Source organism: Rhinolophus sinicus, linkage group LG16 (assembly GCF_036562045.2).
Source record: "Rhinolophus sinicus isolate RSC01 linkage group LG16, ASM3656204v1, whole genome shotgun sequence".
Taxonomy (NCBI): domain Eukaryota; kingdom Metazoa; phylum Chordata; class Mammalia; order Chiroptera; family Rhinolophidae; genus Rhinolophus; species Rhinolophus sinicus.
Genome location: NC_133765.1, coordinates 5,562,116 through 5,583,514, shown reverse-complemented (window position 1 = coordinate 5,583,514; position 21,399 = coordinate 5,562,116). Strand labels below are relative to the sequence as shown.

General features: G+C 54.0%; 1 protein-coding gene across 9 annotated transcripts in view; it reads right to left on the bottom strand.

The window, feature by feature from the left end:
• Positions 1 to 21,399, bottom strand: part of IGSF9B (immunoglobulin superfamily member 9B) — a 57,267-nt gene that overhangs the window by 17,570 nt on the left and 18,298 nt on the right. For 3 of the 9 annotated variants that reach the window (XR_012492722.1, XM_019719071.2, XM_019719070.2), the window contains exons 4-20: positions 21,245 to 21,396; positions 20,849 to 20,966; positions 19,375 to 19,516; positions 18,915 to 19,060; positions 16,164 to 16,306; positions 15,704 to 15,844; positions 15,505 to 15,621; positions 15,073 to 15,223; positions 13,839 to 13,962; positions 11,366 to 11,541; positions 10,065 to 10,291; positions 9,111 to 9,195; positions 6,812 to 6,973; positions 6,392 to 6,437; positions 4,137 to 5,780; positions 3,414 to 3,503; positions 2,600 to 2,645 (exon numbers count right to left, since the gene is read on the bottom strand). Coding sequence is in view for 7 of the 9 variants with exons in the window: in XM_019719071.2 (XP_019574630.1) it covers positions 2,600 to 2,645; positions 3,414 to 3,503; positions 4,137 to 5,780; positions 6,392 to 6,437; positions 6,812 to 6,973; positions 9,111 to 9,195; positions 10,065 to 10,291; positions 11,366 to 11,541; positions 13,839 to 13,962; positions 15,073 to 15,223; positions 15,505 to 15,621; positions 15,704 to 15,844; positions 16,164 to 16,306; positions 18,915 to 19,060; positions 19,375 to 19,516; positions 20,849 to 20,966; positions 21,245 to 21,396 (3,710 nt within the window). In the remaining 2 variants the exon portion in view is untranslated. The other 6 variants (XR_012492723.1, XM_074321633.1, XM_019719074.2 and 3 more) reach the window with 4 other exon arrangements.

Genomic DNA, 21,399 nt, shown 5'->3' with positions numbered 1-21,399 from the left:
AAGCAATGATTTAAACAGCATTTCCATCCTCTTCTTAATTGCCTGAGAGCAGACTCTGCTTATCTGACTACATATTGTGGGTGGAAGGCCGAGGAAATCTACGCACGTACAAGGTGTAGCCAGGAAAAGGGCAAATCTATTCTCCATATACAAAACAGAAAGCCAGGAGTCTGGAGGTCAGCTGCTACTCAGCTTTGCCCACAGATGGTACCTTTCTAGTGGGATCAGGGCACAAACCATGTGCTTGGCCTCAGAAGTCGGGAGAAGTTTATTCCAAACAGCAGCTCCTGCCTATGATCCATGTAGTAAAAGGGGGCCCCATCCATGCTCCCAGACCCACCTGCATCAGGGAGGTCAAGGTCGGTATTAATGGGAAAGGGTGTTAGAGGGCAATATGAGAATAGGGGTGCTACAGGTATCAGACAGGGAGCTGAGAAAAACACTCAGCCTCCCAGCCATTCACAAAAGAACAGGTCCACGCAATACAACTCCCCGTTTTGAGACGGGAGTTGGGAAGGAAAGAAAGGGGAGAGAGAGGAGGAGGAGAGGCAGGGAAACAACTGTAGGTGTGGGGAAAAGGAACAGGAGAGAAATTGAAGGAAATAGGAACAGAGTGAGAACGGACGTAGACAAGACGTGTCACATCTTCTCCAAGCAAGACTGAGTGGAGACACATGCAAAGGCGCAGCATGAAGACAGCATCTGAAGAGGAGCTTGACGCCTCCCAATGGCCCCAGCAGCTACCGTGCCCAGGGAGGCCCTCAGCAAGCAGAAGGGCGAGCGGTGGCTCCTGCTGCCCAGCACCATCAAGGTCTAACTCCAAGGCTGCGGGAGGATCTTATTCTCCTAGGCTGGGGATGCTGGGCAGGCCCAGAGGAAATAATGCTTTCTCACCAGGGTCCCTGGTTTCTGGGTTTGCCACAACAGTGAGTGTATGCTAGCTGAGCTGTCCCAGATCTGACGCAGTAGGAGAATGGGGAGAGAGCGGGCAACAGTTGGGTGGGGGAGGGGTGGCAAATGAGAATGGGGGCCAGGCACTTTCCAGGAGTGAGAGCTGGTCCTGGAGCTGTCACACCTCTGGAGGTGACAGAGGGTCATAATTGGGGCTACGAGGAGGGACAGCAGGGGAGTGGAGGACGGTCTAGTCACTGTCACTCTGGAGCATCCACCCGGCAGGCCACAGCAGACCCCTAGCTGAACTCACAAAGACTTCCTGACCCCTCCATGCTCTTTCATTGCTAACAGTGAAAGTGGGGCCCCCAGCTGGCCTCATACAATCCCACAGCCTGTTGGCTGCTACACTTTTATAACTGCAGATTGTAAAGAAACAGCATGGTATCCTCATTATGGGACGCTTTTCTTATGACTGAGTTGGAATGATCGGCCTTCCTGGACAGCTCCAGGTGGCGAAGGGAGGCAGCTGTTTCTCACCTAGGGAAGTCAGAGGCCCCAGAAGGAGGCTCTCCCTCTCCCATCTGAGTGCCAGGGGTCTACGTGTTCCCAGAAGCATGGCAATGGCAACCATGGCAAAAAGAAGCATCTTCTCAGTTACCATGAGAGCAAGAGAGCCTAAGAGCCTCTTTAAGAGACTTGATACCCCTCTAAATGCCCAGTTCCTGAGACCCCCTGAGACCAGGAAGAAGGTGGGAGATGTGTCACCATGGTGGAGAGCAGAGAAAGGAGTGCAGTGCTGCATCCCCATGTTTGCCTCCTGCCAACTCAACTTCCTTCTGCCTGGGGAAGCCTGTGCTCTCTCTTGTGGAGCTCCTCCCAAGACTCTCTCCCTACAGCTGTCATCCAAAGGGGTCAGAAGTGGCTACTACAGGGACCTTGAGAGCAATTTGAACCTGAGGGCAAACATCTCAGTCTTGTAACAGCCAAGAACAGGCTGCAGAATGAAAGAATCATAAGAAGTGGTGACATTTCCCTGCCCTTGCCCTCACAGAACCAAAGGTGATCTGGTCCTAAGGAAGACCCAGTGGTTGAGGGAAGGACCTTGGCCACACCCCAATCCTGTGGTCTGTGAGAGGACCAACTATTAGTAAGAACTCAAGAAGACAGTGAGGGACCAGCCACCCTGAAGGTCTGTTTTGGGTGGGTTAGGGGAAGGGGGTACTATGCCTGAGGCTGCTGGGGAAACAGGGCAGAGAAGGGGGTAGGGTGTTTCTGGGTACCGGTGTGGCCCCAGACAGGTTTCCACGGGTGCAGAGATGCGAAGCGGAACTTAGGCATTCTGGGTCCCTCAGAGTGCATGCAGGGTCCCAAGGGGCTTCTGTGGAAGCTCTAGGTGTGTTGGCAGCAGGATGGCGAGGTGTCTGAGTGAGGAAAACTGCAGGGAGGCTGTGGGAGAGGGCTTGACATGTAGGGTGGGGTGATAAGCTGCAGCTAGGCAGTGCCCGAGCGTGGCCTGGTGGGACTGTTGGAGCAGCATGATGTGGGGAACCCAGAAGCCGTGGGGATCGAGGAGCAGAGGCTGCTGCCCCCACAGAGGGGGTGAGGGGATATGGTCTGGATTCCCCTGTAAAGGAAGCGATGGCCCTGCCAAAGCCCCGTCCGCCTGTCCACCCCCCACCCCACCCCAGCCGCGGAGCTCCCTTACCTATTGAGCTGAGGAGAGGCTTGTCTCGACAACACTGCCCAGATAGCTGAGATCAATCAGAAACAAAGCAGTTATCAACACAGGCTGTGGGGGAACCACCCACGCACACCCAGAGGGGAGGAGGGGAGGAGCACAGGGACCAGAGAACCGACAAGTGAGGCCAGAGAATGGGGTGAGGGGAAGGAGAGGAGAGAGACAGAGAACCAGACGGCACGATGGGACAAAGCAGATGAAAGCGCTGCAAAGCACAGACGACAGGGCTGCGCACACAGCATCTCCTGTACAGACACAGGCACGACGGCCACGGCCACAGCCCCACACGCCTGGCGTCCTAGCTAGAGCTCTCCTCCACCTCCCGAGGCCCACTCCTTTTGCTGCCACCAGGAGCAGGATGGCAGTGGGAGATGAGGCTTGCACTTCCAGGTACCAGAGAGGGTGGGAGTAAACGGGGCAGGGGAAGGGCACGGGGCTCCCTCCTCCTCAGCCGCCTCCCATCCTGCCTACCACCAGGCCAGCCTCTGGAACTCTCTGCTCCCCAGCACAGGCGGCCACATCAAGAAGAGCGACCAAAGGACGGAACCAGAGAAAAAGAGAGAGAAAGAGAAAGAGAGGGAGGGTGGGAGGGCGGGAGGGACTGGGGGGGCACTATGGAGACATCGCAGGCTCTTCTGAGCAAGTCGGGCCAACCCCAAGAAGATGGAGAAGGAAGAAAGACAGACTGGAGAAGGAAGGGGAGGAAGAGGAGAAAGGAAGGTAGGGAAAGAAAGACCAGAGAAAAAGAGGCACAGACAGGCATCCAGGCTGACTCTGGTACCTGGAACACCAGCTGCTACAGTTTAGAGTGTGCTCTCTCAGGCAGGCTGATTGCAGGAGCTTGTCTGTCTGTCTGTCTGTCTGCAGCTTCCTGTGAGGCATATAGGTTGGGGTGGGGTATGTGGCTCCAGGCACGGGGTTCACAGCCTGAGATTTGGCTCTCAGCCTCCAGGATGTGCCTTCTGGAGAGGCTGTGGGAGGGGCCCGGGGCTCACTAGGCTGTTAAGGGCGGGAGTTTGGGAATAGAAGCCCCTGGCCTGATGGTCCAGGGAAGTCAGGTTTCAGAGTCTTGCTAAACAAGGAGAGGCTGGTGAAGCAAAGGAGGCTACGGCGAGGTCTCTGGGCAAACCCTGGAACCATCCCCAGAGCCAGGAGCACAGGGATGTGGTGAGCGCTCCACTCCACAAGGAACTGGGGTGACTACTCAGACATGCCATGTCCCACCCCTTGCCCATGTGTGCCCACTCCATCACCCTGGGGGGCCTCCTGGGAGCGCTGAGCTCCTCACGCTCCTGGCAGAGTACCTGGGCAGGTAAGCCCCACTCCCACCCCAATGACCACACCCTGCTGACGTCAAGACCAGAACTCCTCTCCCGAAGGGATGCTGCAGCATGTCCAGACAAGCCCTGTCATTCGGGTTGATGGCAGGGTGGAGGGTGGGTAAGGTATGGGGGCAGGAAGATGACCAGGTGAAGATGGGCAGGAGAAACCAGCTCACACTCACCCTGAAGTAGATAACTGTGGCGGGGGGGGCTCTGGTCTAAGCAGCTCCTCCCCCATCCTTCGAGTCGAAGGTGTCTGTCCAAACACATCCAGGTTGTCCCCAGGCCCTGCAGGGCCTGGCGGAGGGGAGGGGTAGCCCGTGGCCAGAGTGGTAAAGCCCACGGTGGGCCGGTAGCTGGGGCTCCCGCTGCGGCTGCTCTGGGATGGGGAGCCCGTGGACGGTGTGGACTTGCGAGAGAAACTGACAGCAGCCGGTGGCTGGAGGGTGATCTCTGACATGTCAGCCTGCTGCAGGAGGCCGGGGCGAGGCCGGGCCCGGGCAGCAAGCTCAGGGGAGCCAGTACGGGAGCTGAGGGGGCTTTGGGTCAGAGGCGAGAGCCGGGAGGGCTGTAGCACCACTTGATGTAAACTGGGTTCGGCGCGCCTGGCCTGTCGGGGGCTGGGCCGGGGCCGGGGCTCATACCACCGGGTGTCCAGGCCAAATGTACTGGGGCTGCCGTGCCCCCCCGGCTCGGCTGGCTCGGGGTAAGGCAACACGGGTATGCCCATACCTTGGCTGGTATGTCTTAGCTGCCCTTGGCTCACCAGAGGTTGCATAGGTCTGTCCTGCCACTTGGCGGCGGTGGGCACTGGGACAGGGCCTCTGCCTGGCGACTTGCCTGCCCAACCCTTTGGCGCTTCCAGAGACAGGATGCCCGGGTAGGCCGCGGGCACCTGGAGGGAGGTGGGGGGCAGTCCTCGGGGGAGGCAGGCCTTAGGCTGCAGACTCTCAGCTACATCACAGGGGTGCAGCTGGTGGGGGAACATCATGGCCGGGGTTTCCAGTCCCCCAAAGGGGAATTCTGGCCTGCCCCAGGGCTCAGGGGAGCGTCCGCCTGTGGGTGTCTGAGTCAAGGGCAGCGTGCTGTTGGAAGCATTCTCGCCATTTTCCTCAGGGATGGTGGGGTGGCCAAAAGGCCCCTCAGTATGCAGAGGTGGAGAGGACATGACAGAGCTCAAGGGGCTGCCCACTTCTGGCATGTAGAAGGGTGGTGGCTCCACCTCCCCAGGGCTGCTGCTGCTGAGGTACCCATAATACTGGCTGTGGTGGAAGGGCCGGGGAGCAGGGGGCCTGGCTTGGCCTGTCGCCTGGAGCCGACCTTCCAGGCCTCCGGGGCCCTCAAGGCCACGGGGCTGGAACCGAGGGCTGTATGCTGGTGGTGGCAGGTAGGACTCCTGGCTGGATGACAGAGGGGTCAGCTGGGACTTCAGGGCCGCCACAGAGGCAGGCACGAGTGGGTCCTCATTCTCCTCGTCAGACTGGCGGAACTCAGGGTACATGTCCGTCTCTTCTGCAAAGGGAAAGCCCTCGATGCGCCTGCCTTTCACTGAGGGCTCCACCTCGGAGGGACCCATCACAAAGCGGCCGTCAGGACCTCTGCTGATAAGCTCAATGGGCGTCGTGGCCTCAGCCTCAGCCTCAGCCTTGGCCACGCTGTACTTCTTGCTGCTGATGGCCCTCTTGGTCTTCTTGTACAAGGACAGCTCCTTCTCCCGGGTAGGACTCAGCATCCTTTTGGCTGCTGGCTGGCCCTGGTCATCGGAGGACTCCGATGGGGCCCGGAGCGTCCGGATGCTCTCTGGGCTCACCTTGCCAGAGGACAAGCTGTGGGAACAGGCAAGAGAGCAGGAGGGATGAGGCAAGGGACACACCGGTCCATCACTTATTTTCGCTCTCTTAACAAACACCAACCACAAACACTTGGGAAGATAAGACTAAGGAAAAAGACTGCAGATGGGCTGCATATTCTGGCATGAAACTCTTTGGCCAACTCGATTGTCTAGATGTGTTTACTGAGTGAACACCCACATTTCTACTTTTATTCTGCCCTGGCCCTCTTGTTGGCCATGCTCTAGTCACACCTACAACTTTACTCCCAAGTTGCTCACGAAAGGCAAGCTCATTTTAATATTAACTTATAAAAAATATATTAAGAAGGCAAATCTGTTATGATGACCCGAAAAAACACAGAAATGCACTCCAAAGCTAAGAGACATGTGTTATCTGTGAATTTGGATTGTCCTTGTTACTGCTACCTCCATGGAAGACAGTGCGGACAACTTCAAATTACTACACAGATCACTACCAGTCAACTGCTTAGAAACACTGTCATGGGGCTGAGCGAAGCAAACCATCTCCCTGTCCCGACCCTTCACCCTCCACCCACACACCACAAACAGCCATGTCACAGTTCTCCTGGGGCGAGGGACACTTACGGAGACTCCAGACTCTTCCTGCAGTGAGTGATGGAGAGTGGAGGGTCTGGAAGGAAACAAGGGGAGAGAGAGCCTGCTGAGGCCTGAGACAGCGAAACATGTACCAGCTGTCAACAGGACCTCACGCAGAGCCACAGAGGGAGGCAGCTCCTTTCAACATCTGGTGGCTTTGGGTCCACTTTAGAGTCCTGTGCCCACGCACCACCAGGCCCTACCTTCACCCTAGTTCTGGTCCACCAGACTCTCCCCACTATCCCTGCTTCCTTTCTCCCTCTTTCAAATCAAGTCCCACTGGCAGCTCTAACCATAAGATCCAGTTTCCCTCTTTCAAGGGGGACCATGCTAAAAATGGACCATCTCTCCTGATGGGGAGCTTTTGAAACAGGGCCAGGGAAAGTGTGTGTGTGGGGAGACACCCACCTTTTTTGCGCTTCAGCTTACGCTTGCGCTGCTTGTTGACAAAGCAGGCGGCCAGGGTGCTAAACAGGATGGCAGCTGCCAAGAAGCAGATGGTAGCTACAATTCCAGCCAACACAGGCCGCGCTAACCCGTCATCGGTCAGGTCTGGCTGTGGGAAGATGTCTGCAGGGAGGGGCCGAGAGCATGTATGAGTCCTCTCTGCCCCCTCTCCCCCCACCCCAGGACCCCACCCAGTCGCCAGGTATTTCCCCTGCCTCTGTTGTACAGACAATTTTAGGCTCAGGCGCCATGTTCAATTCTAGCCCTGAAGAGGTTTGAATGGCAGGGAGTAGGGAGAAGAGGGGATAGTTTACAGAACGCAAGCAGTCACCACATAGCTAGTAAAGAATAAACACCATTTATATCTTACCCCTAGGGGAATAATAATTTCAATAATGATCTAGACTTGTCTAGAGCTTTTTACAAAGTGCTGTCATGCACATTATCAGATATTCTCACATTAACCCCATGACAGGGCACATGTTATTGTGCTCAATCTCGAAGTGAAAAATCTGTGAATGACTGCATGAGAGAGGCTTGCTTACACAGACACTGCATATCAGTGCCACAACTGCACACAGTTACTCTGACTTCTAGTTCGGTGTTTTCTACCGTCCATTATATCATCTCTACCAAATGAGAGCCTAGATGTGAAGGCTCCTTGAGGGTAAAATATTACAGCCGGGGTAGCGGCTATGACTATACAATTCTGATCCATCCATTTCTAACTCCTTAACTACAGGGTGAGCAACTTCTACAGGGAGGAAGAGCACATCTTGGTCATCTTAGGTACAGAATGCTAGAGCCAGCAGTGATGTAGTTAATAGGTCCAATTTCCTCGTTTGCAGGTAAAGAACCAAGGCTCACTTTGTGCCCAAATTCAGAGAGCTTGTTAGTGACAGAGCCATGACTAGACCCCAGTCTATCATATTATACAAAGGATAGTTATATTAGCTATGTCATTCTTTAGGTTCATCAAAGGGGAAATCTATATACTCTAATACATTTGGCCAGAATCCATTCCTATGTCAATAATAACAATGGTTAAAATAATCCAAAGCATGCTGATTGGCTGAGTAGAAGAATAACTGCTACAGTTTCTGGAAATGGGGGCTTAACTACAGGGAATGCTGAGGTTGCTGCATCCTCATTCACCCCGAGGAATCATCCAACTATGTATGTTTCCCTTTGGGAGCCAGACACAAAGCCACTGAATACAAAACAGTTCACTGAGATAAGCCCACAAAACCCTCAAGTCTTTTATCCTGGCCTTGCTGCAAGCTCGATTCCCTGTTTCTCCATCTCTCTGCATCTCTTCCCTGAAGGGAAGTCAAGACAGAAGGATGCTGGGTTCTGCTGCCTAAAGGAGGTACCTTTGTGTATTAAGAGAAAAAAGCCCCACTGTGCATAATATATGAGACAGAAGTCACATTCCACTCCTCCCAAATGCTCTAATGCCACTTCTGTCCTGTCCTACTCTCCCCATATCTGCCCACCCCAGCGCTTGGTCAAGCTCCTTGCCAATTGGTCCCAGGGGTCTTTGTGTGAGCAGCACCCATGAAAAAGGTGCCACTGCTTTATCACTAAGCAAGCACCTCTTCCCATACCAAGAACCACTCCACAAGGGGAGGGAAGGACCCTGCTATGTTTCAGTAACTGTAACTGGAGAAAGATGTGTAGAAATGGGACCAGGGCCAAGAAAAAGAAAGAGAAATTGAGAAAATGCTGGGGAACTGCCTTTACTGAGCCTGAAAAAAAAAAAAAATCCAGGGAGAGGAAGGAGTGGAGGGAAACAACACCAAACAACAATTTTCCAAATAAAACCACCATAATTATAAAGCAGTCTTACAATAGGCATTTAATAGATACGTGTTGACCTGCTGTCTCTTTGCTCCTATTCACCACCCCACCAATTACAGAGGATCGCACTGGAGGAAACAAATTTTAAGCAAAATAACTTAAAGCAAGTTCTTTTTGACTATTATAATGAGAATAGTAGCCGACTTTTTTTCTGTGGCCATCTTATAGAAACTGTCATTAATGCAGCTCTTAGTGAGAGAAATCCCATTCCATCATGGACAAAGAAACATGGATCTGATGGGCTGAAGAAGAAATACAACAACTCACAGTTTCAACTAGAGCACTCCTTTGCTTCTAATTCGGCCTCTCTTCCGGTATTAGCTATTTCACAAAGGGACTCCCGTGGAGCTCTGGGGCCTATGTCCCTACCCTTGTACGAGCACCCCCACCCCCAAAGTACCTGTGCTGGAGACGCCGGCAATGTTGCTGGGCTCGCTGATCAGATCCTGCATGACAGCCAAAACCCGGAACTCGTACCAGGTGTCCTGCAGCCCCAGGAACAATACCCTATCAGCCAAGGGACCGGAGACAGCCACTGACCCACCACTGACCCCGCCACCACTGACCCCAGCACCACTGACCCTGCAATGATGGCTCATAGAACACAGCACCCAAAGCAGTGAGTACTAGAGATGTTTAACCACCAGCTCTCGGGTTATAAAAAAAGTCCTGATTTGTAGCATTTGCCAATCACCATAGTGTAAGCACTTGGACCATGGCTGATTTCAAGTGAGGTCATTGAAGGAAGTGTTGGGAAGAGACACACACAGGGGCTCTCAGGGGCCGCCATTTGCCAATCCCAGTACTAAATGAATATTCAGGGAAGAAAGACAGAAAGAGAGATGAGATTATCTATATTCCTGAAATAAGCTGCTTCCCTCTCTCCAGCTAGAGAGACATCAAAGTTTAAAGGGGGTCAGCTGATAAAAATAATATATTCTCCAGAGCTCTAAATTGTTAAAGGGTGAAGCTAGAAGACAGTCCTTCTGAGGAATGCCTTGCCCATCCCAGTTAGGCAGCTAGCAAGGAGCTGAGGTCAGTGTCAGGTTACCGTGAGGGACTCATGCCCTGCCCTGCCCTAGCTTGTGTCAGCGCCTAGAGAAACCCCTCAGGCGATACAACTCCCCACTGCCACCGAGCTGGACCTCAATGTTCAGGACCTCAGTCACGAGGATCAGAGTACTCCAAACCTTGGTAGCAGATCTGAGAGAATATCGGAACAGCAGTGTGGCACAGTACATGGCCAGACCTCATACACCCGAGTTAGGACATTCAAAGCTTCCAGTGCCTCTAGAAACAGTCCTGTCACTTTCAGAATTTGGAAAGAAGAAGCAAGGGAAAGCTAGGTCCTCACCTGTGACAGATCCTTGGCAAAGAATTCTCCATCGGTGCCTGGGATGGCGTCATCTAACATCTCCCAGCGTTCTCCGACACGAAACTCCATGACATAGCGGTCAATAGGAAAGCTGTGGTTGGCAGGTGGGAGCCAAGACAGGAGTACACCCTGTTGGGTCCGATTGGCTGTGAGGCACCGTGGTGGGGTAACCAGCACCAGAGGTTCTGGAGTTGTGATGGGGAATGCTGAAGTGGCAGGAGAGAGAAGGGAGACAGCACAGGAGCGCTGAGGTCACCTCATCCTCATCAGCCTGGGGCCATCTTCTGGCTCAGCATGTGTCCCCGGGGGCACCATGGCCCCAAGGCGACAGGCCACAAGTCCACATGCCAGTGCATGCATCATTTCAGGGGCAAAAGTGTTACAGGAAAGAGCCCTCCTGACGCAAAGGAAGGAGGCAGGGCAAGTGGGCCCAAAGCTCCATGCTCCTGTTTTCAGAGTACTTCTAAAAGTCTTTTCTGAGGGAACTGAGTTCCTCAAAAGGAAACAAATGGGAACTACAGGGAACAAGGAAGAATTAATTGCAATTATCTTTTTAATAAGATAGTATCTTTAAAAAAAAATACTACAAAATGTATCTCTTGTTCTCCTCTAAGGAAGTAGGAATATCTTCCCACACACACTTCACTCTTCCAATTCCCTTCTTAGCCCAGGTGGAAAATCAAGGCCCAACACGGGAGCTCAGGAGTGGGGTAAGCCCTCTGTCACTGCTGCCCCACTTGGTGGCAGTAAAGCAGGCTGGAGTGGTGCCACCTGTTCCCAGCTGCTCTCTCTGGCCCCAGAGAGGAAAACAAACAAAACTGCAGCCAGAAGGGACAGAGTGAGCCACTGGGTCCAGGAAGGGTCAGCCACACGCCTGCCACCGAATGAGGCCGGGGGCCAGAGGAGAGAACCAGCAGGAGTACAGAAGGACGAAGGATTCCCAATTTCCCCTGTGAAGCCACATAAAGATGCAAACATGTGGCCTGACCAGGAAGCATAAAATTCAAAGCCTCTTCCTTCTATCTAAGGGTGCAACAGGAATCTGGCCCAAAAGTGCTCCGATGTTGGTCGAGGCACTTTGGTCCAGACAAACCTCACAGAATGACATGAGAAATCCTATTGGAGATCAAATGACAGGATTGTATAAAGCATTTAGCAAGGTGCCTGGCATATAGTCAGCAGTAAATGTTAGCTGCCAGGACCATCACTGCCCTCACTGCCTTTATCTACCCCGGAACCTCTGGGAAATACCCACAAGACATCACCGGCCGGGCCCTCACCTAAAGTGTTCACAGTGACCACCTCACTGAAGGCGCTCGTTCCCAGCTTATTCTGGGCCAGGACACTGAACTGGTATGCTGTCTCAGGCTCCAGGGCATCCACTAGCAACCAGCTGGGTCCTGGTGGCACGGACAAAGACAGCCAGTCATGGGGTCCAAACTGTGCCCGCTTCATCCTGGCCAAGAGAAGGAGAGAGGATCGGGGACAAGGGGTGCGGTGGGTTACACTGGAGACACAGGAGTGCAGGCCAGGTCCTCAAGGAGGTGGCAGTTGGTGGACCTGGCTTTCCCAGGTTCAAGGACGGGAAGAGGTAATGACCAAGGTGGGATGCCCTACCCAACTTTGGCTGTGCCAATCCTCACGATGCCAGGTCACCAGCTGCTGCCAGTACCTCTTCTTCTCAAAGGGACCCTTAGGTGTAAGTCATGCTCAAAACCCTGGTCAAATTACCAATTGCATTTTAGGAGAATCTCACCCTGGTCATAACCCTAAGAGTGGCTCTGCCTTGGGAAAGCGAGGACACTGGAAACAAGGCAGGTACCACAGTACGAAAGTGACGATGAGCAACTGAGCAATAGCAGGACTAAAGAAGGAACCCAAGTGACCTCGGCCACCCACCCTCCCAGGGACAGCCAAAAGTGGGACCTAGAGAAACCCAGACGACTCCCTCAGTCCAACCAGGTTTGAGTCCTCTGAGGAAGTCCAGAGCACATGACAAAGATGACCAGGGGTTACCCCACAGTGGGGACCAGGATCCCTAAGGCCTTAAGGGTTAAAAATCACTATGAAAGGGAAGGGCACATTGTGCGTGGAGAACACTAACACTTGTTCTACACGGCCCACCTAATCCCATTGGCAATGAAGACAGCCTGTCTGCACTCTACAGGTGCAGTGGCCGGCATCACCACTGGGAGGAGCCATCGTCCTGCGTACGGAGACATCAGGCAACCCTCTCACAGCCCTGTGCTACAACTTAGTGGATGCCTCTCTAAGTTAAAGGCTCACTTAGGGGTTAACGGGTTCCCCTCTAAGTTAAAGGCTCACTACCATGTATGCCCAGGAGTTGGAGCTGAGGCAGTGGAAAGCATAGCAAAAGGAGCTAAAAGCCAAATGTCTCAGTCAATACATGGAGAGTTAGAGGCAGTCAGAAAGAATGGAGGGAAGGAGATCTCCCAACATTGGCACCCGCCATTTCCCGCCCAGGCACCAAAGCAAGTGAGCAAAGTGTGACAAAGCAATGCAGGTGAGCAGCAGCATGGAGCATAGCTTCAAGCAGCAAGGGAAACCCCGATCTATGCCCAGATCTGGCATCCCCAAAGGTGGCTTACCTATGCTAAATGCCCTGCCCTGGCCGCCCAGCACCCAGCAGGGTTGTTAGGAGCACCCCCAGCTCCTGACCCCGCCCCTACCCTGCCTCAGGAAGGCTAGAGAAAAGGGGTGGGAGGGTGTTCTGGTTGCAACTCAGACTTCCCCAAGCTCACCATTTAGGTCCAGTTTGCCTCTCCAGAACTCAAAATGCCTAGGATATTCAAACTCGGAAATATCCACCAAATCACCATGACGGGAAAGAGCAGGTTCCTTCTTAACTTCCCCTGCTGTTGAGAAGTATATCAAGGGCTCTCACTGAGTTACCCTCTGTATCTGAGGTTTCCTCCTCCCTAGGCCTTGGCTGAGCCTGGTGGAGAACACCCACCCACGTGACACAGGTCTGAGAAGGAGGAAGTGAGGGGGCCCATCTTCCTCACTCAAGGATGAACCCATGACTCAGGTGGCCAGTTCCTGGCTCGTAATAGGAATGTGGTGGAGAGGGAGATCCTAAGGTGATTGGAAGTGGGTCAGCTTTTCTATACGTCCTGTCTTCATCCTGATTCGTGCAACTCTGAGATCTCTGTCTACCCCGAGGTTTGGGCAAAGATGTCAAATGCTGCATCTGGCTAAATTAATAACAGAGATATAAACACAATGGAGACACACAGTCCTACAGAGAAAGTGCGCATGCTAAAGACCAGGCCAGGAGGTAAGTGCCCCTTCATACTGGCTTCTGGAACCACTGGGGAAGGGACAGAATAAAAATTGGATTCTATGCTTCCAGCTAGGCGGTTTCACAATGCCCTTGAAGATTAGGAGTCTCTTCCAGACTCCAGAGGATAGAGGAACCTAAAGGAAGAATGAACTAAGGACACAAAAAAGGGGCAGTGAGATAAGCTGGGGAGAGAGCAACAGAGGGTAACAGCTCAGGCAACAGCCCAAATCGGCTTCCCAAACCTTCTGGGCTGGGAATACAGGAGCACCCAGAGTCCCTTAGACATGCCCATTCCCCACAAGGACTCAGTCACTGTGTCAACACAGCTCATCGTCTGGAGGACTGGCGAAGAACCATACCCTTTGCATAACCTCCACCCACCCCAGGGACTGACTGAAGTGGGGGTGGGGAGGGAGAAGCAGAGAGCAAAGCATGCGGGGCTGACTCACAGAGGTCCGTACCAAACTGAGAATGTCTGCTCGAATCCTCCATCATAGCCTGGCTCCCAGGACACGTTGGCAGTTGTCATAGAGACCTGGACCCGGACACTGCCTGGGGCATGGGGGCTGGTGCCTGGAGACCAAGTGGAGACTTCTGTCAGACTGAAAAGAACTGAGGCCACTGAGCTGGGCACCCGTAACCTTGCTGCGTATAGCAAAAGGCCGTACCGCAGGTGGAGTGACCAGGGGTGGGGACACTGAGGAGCTGGCCCCCAGGCCTACTGGGTGGGAGGGCTGGAGGAGGAGACCCAGCCCACAATGCAGCCCAGTCCATCTAGCAAGAAAGGGCATAAGCATGAAGTGTGGGCCAACGGGAAACCAGAACCCTCCATCACCCTAGGACAACGTCCTGTGCTCACCTATCAAGCACAGAAACACTCTCCGTTAAGGTCACAGGCAAAGCCAAAAGGCCCCTCTCCTGTAAAGTTTCCCAGCCTCAGGAGACAGCCATAACCACCCAAACACCAACGTGAGGGGCAGCACAGCACAGCAATTAAGAACTTCAACTTGGATTTGAGGCCTGGGCCTACCACTCATCAGTGATGTGGCACTGGGCAACGTGTTTGATCCCTGCCAGCCTTGCTTTCGATGAATGTCCACTGGGGCAATAGTGGCTCCCACTACGTAAGTTGTAAATGACAAGGCACCACTTGGTACAGAGTCTAGAACTGCTAGTAAATGCCACAAAAGTGTTGGCTGTTGTTTCAACTGTAGCTATCCCCTGAGGGGCAGGCAAACTGGTGCACACTGAGGTCCTGGGGATACATACCTCAGGTAGGTAATTGGGATGAGAATGCCTGGTGCCCCAGGAAATGTGAACATCAATTACCTGCTCAGTGCCAGGCTCAGCCCGTGGATCTCAGCGCAGTCACCCCTCCTAGATCCCCTCATTCCAGGTCTTCCAGCTTTCCCTCTAGAGTCTACCCTCAGAGCTCTGAGCAGTTGCTACTGGCCACGCAGGTGCATTGTTTCTGTGTCAGAGGGGGTTGCTGGGTACATTCTGCCTGTCCTCATCAGAAAAAGACCTATCCCGGGAAGGCCCCATGTCACCTCCCTTACACAGAGTCCACAGAGGTCTGGGGCTGCCTGTGGCAAGCTGCTGGTTCAGGGTGGAATAACTTGGGAAAGATGCCTACACCTCCCGAGCACCCAGGCCACCACCCGCCTGCCCGGGGCCCCGTACCGATGACAGTCAGGTGGGTACTGGCAGTGATGCTGGTGACCACGTTGGTAGCGATGCACTCCCACTCCCCGTGGTCCTCTTTACTCAGGGCTCGAAACTGGAGACTCCCGCTAGGCAGGGTGTTGTGCTTGCTTCTGCTGGGCTTCCCTACCTTGGCCAAACAAGGGGGCAAGGAGGAGGGCAGGAGCAGGGCGGCAGGGGAGGAGTCAGGTCGGGCAGGGGAGAAGAGAAGCCACCAACAACTCAGGGGTCGGAGAAGAGGATGGAGAGGGCAGTGCCTGCGCACTCGGCCTACACCCCTCCAGGCCCCTCTTCCAGCGCTCCCATCTGGAAGTCACCCAGGCTTCACAGCACTTGGCCCCTCAGAAGAGAGCCACTATCGGGTCCTTCCCCTCCACCATGCTTCCCGGGAGCTCCAGAACCCAGAGGTACCTTTCTCCACGTGATGACAGGGAAGGGGTCCCCTGCGGCAGCACAGGGAATAAGTAGCTCCCGGCCGGCCTCCTGCCTGTACTCCCAGCCTGGTAGCACCGTGAAATACGGGGGGTCCTAGGGAGAACACGGCAAGGCTGTGAAGGCAGGCATTAAGGGCACCTGCCACACAGAGGCTGCTCATTGCCCTGGGCCTCACCTTCAGGACAAGCCGCGCAGGAGCAGACTGGCCCATGGTCCCCAAGGTATTATAAGGCACACAGGTGTAAGTGCCAAGGGCCTCCTCTGTGGCCTCCTCAATTCGAATGGAGCCATCCTCCATCAAGGTCCAACCTAGATTCTGCCAGAGCAGACAGTAGAGCAGTGAGCCATGGTCAGAGGGTGAACACTCAGTCCCAGACCCACCAGACCAGACATGGGCTGGGCCATCTCCACGAGCCAACCTGGGGACAGGCTCAGACAGAGCACCGGTTACCCTGGGGACAGGGTTGTCAAGTGCCCTGCCGGACTGCAGACCCCCATGGGAAGGAGTTCTTTGCTTCCCCAGAGGTTTTGGTGGCAAGTGGAGGAGTCCTAGCAGGAAACCAGACCCCCAGAGGCAGCATCGTAGGGTCAGGAGGGTGCATCTCATTGGGACCCCGCATGCATCTCTCTAGCACCTTCTCAACCTGCAGGGGGCGGCCATCCTTGTTCCATTTGACCACAGTGGCCGGTGGCTCTGCGTCCACAGGGCAACGGATAAAGCCATGAATTCCCACGGGCACATAGATTACGGGGGGCATGTTGAGGACACGGGCTGGGTCTGCAGAGGGGTAGTGTGGGGTAGGAGAGAAGAAAGACACAAGGGAAGTCACGAAGGGAGAAATCCAGGCAGGGGGCTGGGCCACCACACAGGCACCCCAAGGCACCACCTTTCACACCCACTGATTCAGTAAACACTGCGTGTCCTCAGTGCTCAACACAGGGCAAAGTGCTGTAACAAGATGGAGCAACCCTGGCCCTCCTGGGCTGACAGCCCAGAGGCCACATCGGGCCACCGAGCACAGGCTGCAGTCTTCTTTTGTCTGTCCGGCCTATAGTATTCTTAAGCACTTCTGTTTTGAATGCTCGAAGGCACTCAAAGGCACATGCTGGCCAGCTCCAGTCCGCAGCACTCCTCAAATGTTTCTACTCGTGAACATTACTGCTGGGTAGGGGCTCTCATGCCCATTTCCTCAGCCCCTACTACACTCAAAACCTCAAAGTCAACACTTGGCCACACCCTCCCCCACCTGCTCCTTATCCCAAGTCCTTATCACCAAGCAGCACCTCTCTTTCCACATCCTAAGCCAAAAGAGGAATGGCAGTTCTATGCATAAGGTGGGCAGAGGCATAACCACAGGTGGTTCTTCTCTCCTCTCTGGTCTGCTGGTTGTCCAGTCTCCCAGGCCTCAGTTTCCCACTTGTGCAGTTGGCATACAGAATCAGCCTTGGACACAGAACAGATGCCAGGATCCCGGGACAGCAGCAAGAGCCACACACCCTGTCATATGCGTGAGTCATCACCTTTTGATTCTCCCCAATTTCCCTGAGGGCTACCGAGGAGAAAGATCCAGAACTTCCAGGGAAGCAGTGAGGATGAATGAGCTGGTATCTTTTAAGCATTTGGAGCTCTTCAGAGAACAGCATTACATAAATACCAGGCCGAGTTATATATTTAGACATAGCTTCCTACTTTTGTATGGTGGAGGGTTTTTTTTTTTCCTCTCCAAGGTTTTCAAAGGGTTTATGAATGAGAAATACTCTGAACACTGCTTTTTAGCAGAAATAAAGATCCTTGTTTCACCCACCTGAAAATCTCACCCCCCGGGTTCTCTTTGAAGGCAGGAAGGAGGTAAAAAAGGACAAGTGGAAGTGGGTGACGGTGCTGGAGAGAGACCAGGAAACCACACCCCTCTCTCAAAAACCAAATGGCCCATCGCTCTGCGAATGGGGCCTCAACCTGGTTATACTCATCACCCTTCTGAAGATCACCCCCCGTTGGCTCTCTCCCGCATCCTCCACTGTCACCTTCTTGCCCAGGCGACAAAAGCCAGCCGAGATGCTGCTCCAAGTGGCATCTTTCCTTCCCTCAGCTCCTTCATGTCCAGCACAGCTTAGGGCACATGGTAAGTCACTGATAAATAGCTTCTTGACTTGTTTTTTTCTACTGCAGTTCTGGGTGGGACAGACCTGATGTTGGATCACACAGCTTTTCATGGGCCTCATAGCTCTTAAAATCGTGGGACTCATAATGCAGCATGCTGAACGTCCTTGGAATTTGCTGAGAGCAGAAGTGGAGAAATTACGCCTATGCCCCCAACAGCAAAAGTATTACACAGAAAAGAAAACGATGAGAATGAGAGGTTAGGAGTTGGATGGGGCTCGCCTGGCTCCACCACCACATCCATGCAGCGGTAGACAGTACAAATACCAGCTCTGTGAAGCAGGGTTGGAGAAGAGCCCCACCTCCTGGAGTTATCAACTGTTCCTCTACTTGTCCCCAGCTCAAATGCGGACTCCAGACTGTTACACTTCTCACCCTGCCACTCCACACCCCTGGAGGTGAGCAGTTCCACACCAGCCCTCAAGTGATGGAGAGCCTGTCACCTACAACAACCACATGGGGCATTTGTTGCCTGAGTGACAGGGCCAACAACAAATCAAAAGGAAGAAATTAATCCTCATTACTCATCCTTCTCTCTCACAGTTATCAGCTTGCCAGGGGGTGGGGAAACAATGACTATGCTGAAGTATTCAAGATTAGCAAACGAAATTATTCTGATTGCACAAAAGCCCTCGATTGTTCTGGCACGAGGAGCAGCTCATTGATTTGGATCTCTGGCAGCCCCAGAGAAACGCAAGGAGGAGCAACTGTTGGTAGAATTGCATCAGGTCACCCCAGAAGAGGGTTGTGTACCCTCACCCCACACACCTGTCCAGGGTAGGTGAAGGCAGACAGCTGGCAGGAACTCTAACCCTGCACAGGTTCAAGCTACAGTCCCTCAGATACCTGAGGAAAAAAGCACCAGAGAGCATCTCACTCAAGGTACAGAGGTGCTGGCTAGCATTCAATGCAAGCACAGTCGTTCAGAAGGTCTGCCAATCCTTGAATCCAACCAAAGCCCGGCTGATGGAATGAGTTAGCTAGCACATGTAGTGACACCTGGTCCACAGAAGACACACCATAAGGGCTTGTTTCATCTCAATTGATTAGCCCAGGTTTCGGCCTCTTCTTGCGCTGTCCCTCCTTCCTGCCTCAGTCATTCCTCTACCCCACATTACCTTGAATAACATTTGGTGTCTGCTGCCCTCCAGCCTCCAGTCTGGCTAGTGTGGCCTGAACCTTCTGGAACCCCCACCAACCAAAGCTCTCCCTCACCCCTACTCACACTGCACAGTCAGGTAGGCCGAGGCTGAGGGGGAGCGCCCCAGACTGTTGCTAGGAACACAGGTGTACTTCCCCGCATCCTCAGGCTTCACCCGAAAGATTATCAGGGTCCCATCAATCAGGATCCGAACTCTCAGCTTCAGGTCACTATGAGGAGACAAGGAGACATGGAAGGGAAAGTGTTGGCAAGTGAGAAGACGGATCTTCCATGAAACACCAGAGGCAAGATAGCAATGAGTCCCCTCACTCCCCTGCATGAAAGGGACCCGGTGTGCCCTGGCATTCCCAGGGCCCCTCTGGAGTATGCAGACACTGGCCCTCACATGTGGCACATGTGGACCGACCACCCCCTCTCCAAGTTCTTAGAGGCCAAAGGCAGCGTGCAGCATCCTCTTCTCAGAAGCCTTGCCCTTGGGGACTTGTCTGGGCGCCTCCCTGAGGGATCAGGGCAGGGTGCTCACTTCTGAAAGTAGACGTTCTCATCTTGCCAATACCAGGTGTAAGTGAGGTTGCCGGGATATGCCTCCGCACGGCAGGTGAGCAAAGCATCTTGGGATATGTTGACAGTGATGTTCTCAGGAGGGGACACTATGAAAGGAGGCCCTGGGGACACAGGAAACAAATATGACCTCACCTGGGGAGGCAGGGAAGAACTAGAGCACCAGGGCCTCCCAGGAAGCTCTGAGATGCCTCAGAAAAGTGCCCTGAACCCTGAGACAGAGCTATGGCAGCACTGGCCCCCAAGAGTCAGCAGCATAACACCAGGCAGTTGTCATGGAGACGCTTCCAATGCTATCAGTGCTCAGGTTCTTCTTCTCCCCATGGGTCCCAGAGATGCAGATGGTGTTGGATGTGGCCAGAGAGCCCCACCCCCTTGAGCCAGCTGTAGACGCCTTCTTGGTACATACTTGTACCCCACCTCCATGCAAAATCCCTCATAAATTCTGGCTCCCCAAACCAGCCACCTAACCCCTCCCCCATAAACACACGGGTCTTCTTGCCCATCCTGCTCTCCAGCAGAGCCCCAAGCAGGAGGCATGAAGAAGGGTGAAAGCCCGTCTTTCAGTCCAGAGCAAGGAACAATCTCGCCTCTGAAGGAGCACGAGGTTTGTGCTGCTTACCAGGCAGAGGTTAAGAGGGCAAACTCAGGGGAGAGGAGTTGGGGACAGCAGAGTGAACAGAGGGTAGAATTCCAGCAGTCCCCGGTGCTGGCTTTCCAGACAGGCTGGAGCTGCCACCTGGCTCTCCTGAGAGGCCAGCTCTCCTCCAAGCTGCCACTCAGCACTCCAAGTTGGAAGGAGGCAGGAAGAGCATGTGCCTCAGCATCCCGCAGCCTGGACAGCTGCCACCAACCTTCACCTGCTCCTCCAGCAGGTGGTGGGTCAGAGGTGGAGCGGGTAGATGGGCAAAGCACAGAGAAGAGACCCCGCCATCTAGATGCCTCCCCTTCTGGGGCACTCTGGGGCCCCGGACAGAGCAGACTGACATCTCCAGGTGCGGACCATAGAGCCCCCAGCTCTACCAAATGCAGAAATGCCCTCAGTGTTATTTAAATGTCTGAAGTTTAGATGAATTCCTATCGTTATTTATTGATGCGATCTCTAATGGATGGAGACCTAAGGGAGGTCTTCCCCCCTGGGGAAGGTGGATGCATAGCAGGACACTACCTGGACAGATACAAAAACCAGAAACCCACCCAGCATGGGGCCTCATGCCAGCCGTGTGATGGCCACAGCAGGCTACCACGGGAGCTCCAGCCATGGCGCACACAATACGTAGGAGAAGCCCCATCCAGTTCCTCATGGGCTGCCCACATCCACCTGCCCCCAGCTGTTAGAACCACGCCCTGGGAAAACCCTCCTCAGCTCCGCTGGCGGGGCTGGAAGTCCCTGAAAAAGACCTGGGGCACAAAGAGGCTGGATAAATCACTCTTACCTTGGACAAGCAGGTGAGTAGTATGAACAGCCTCCCCCTGGATGCTGTATGCACGACAGGTGTAGGCGCCTCTGTCCTCCCGACTGACTGATGTCACCGTCAGGCTCCCATCACTCACCTGGGGCCAAGGTGAAACAGAGCTCAGCACCCACCAGTGGGCCCTGCCAACACTACCCTCAGGTGGAAGTGGCCTCGGGATACGGAGGCAGGTGCCTCCTTTTCTGTCTCCCTCCAGCAACACAGACACCAGCCAGTCTGCTTTCTATTTTCATTTCCCCTCTGTGCTTCTGCACAGTGTCACTGGGCACATGAAGTAGGAGACAGACTTGGAGAGGGAGAAAGAGGCAAAGGAAGAGAGAAGGAAGAGCAGTGGCCCCAGTGAAGAACCACACTTACCCGGTATTTCCCACTAGCACCTAGGAGTGTCCCCTCCTTGAGCCAGGTGACAATGGGCTTAGGGTTCCCAAAAGCTGTGCAGGTCATGGTAACACTGCCACCCTCCTTGGCCTCGATGTACTGGGGGGGTGTTTCTGTAAAGGTGGGAGGAGCTG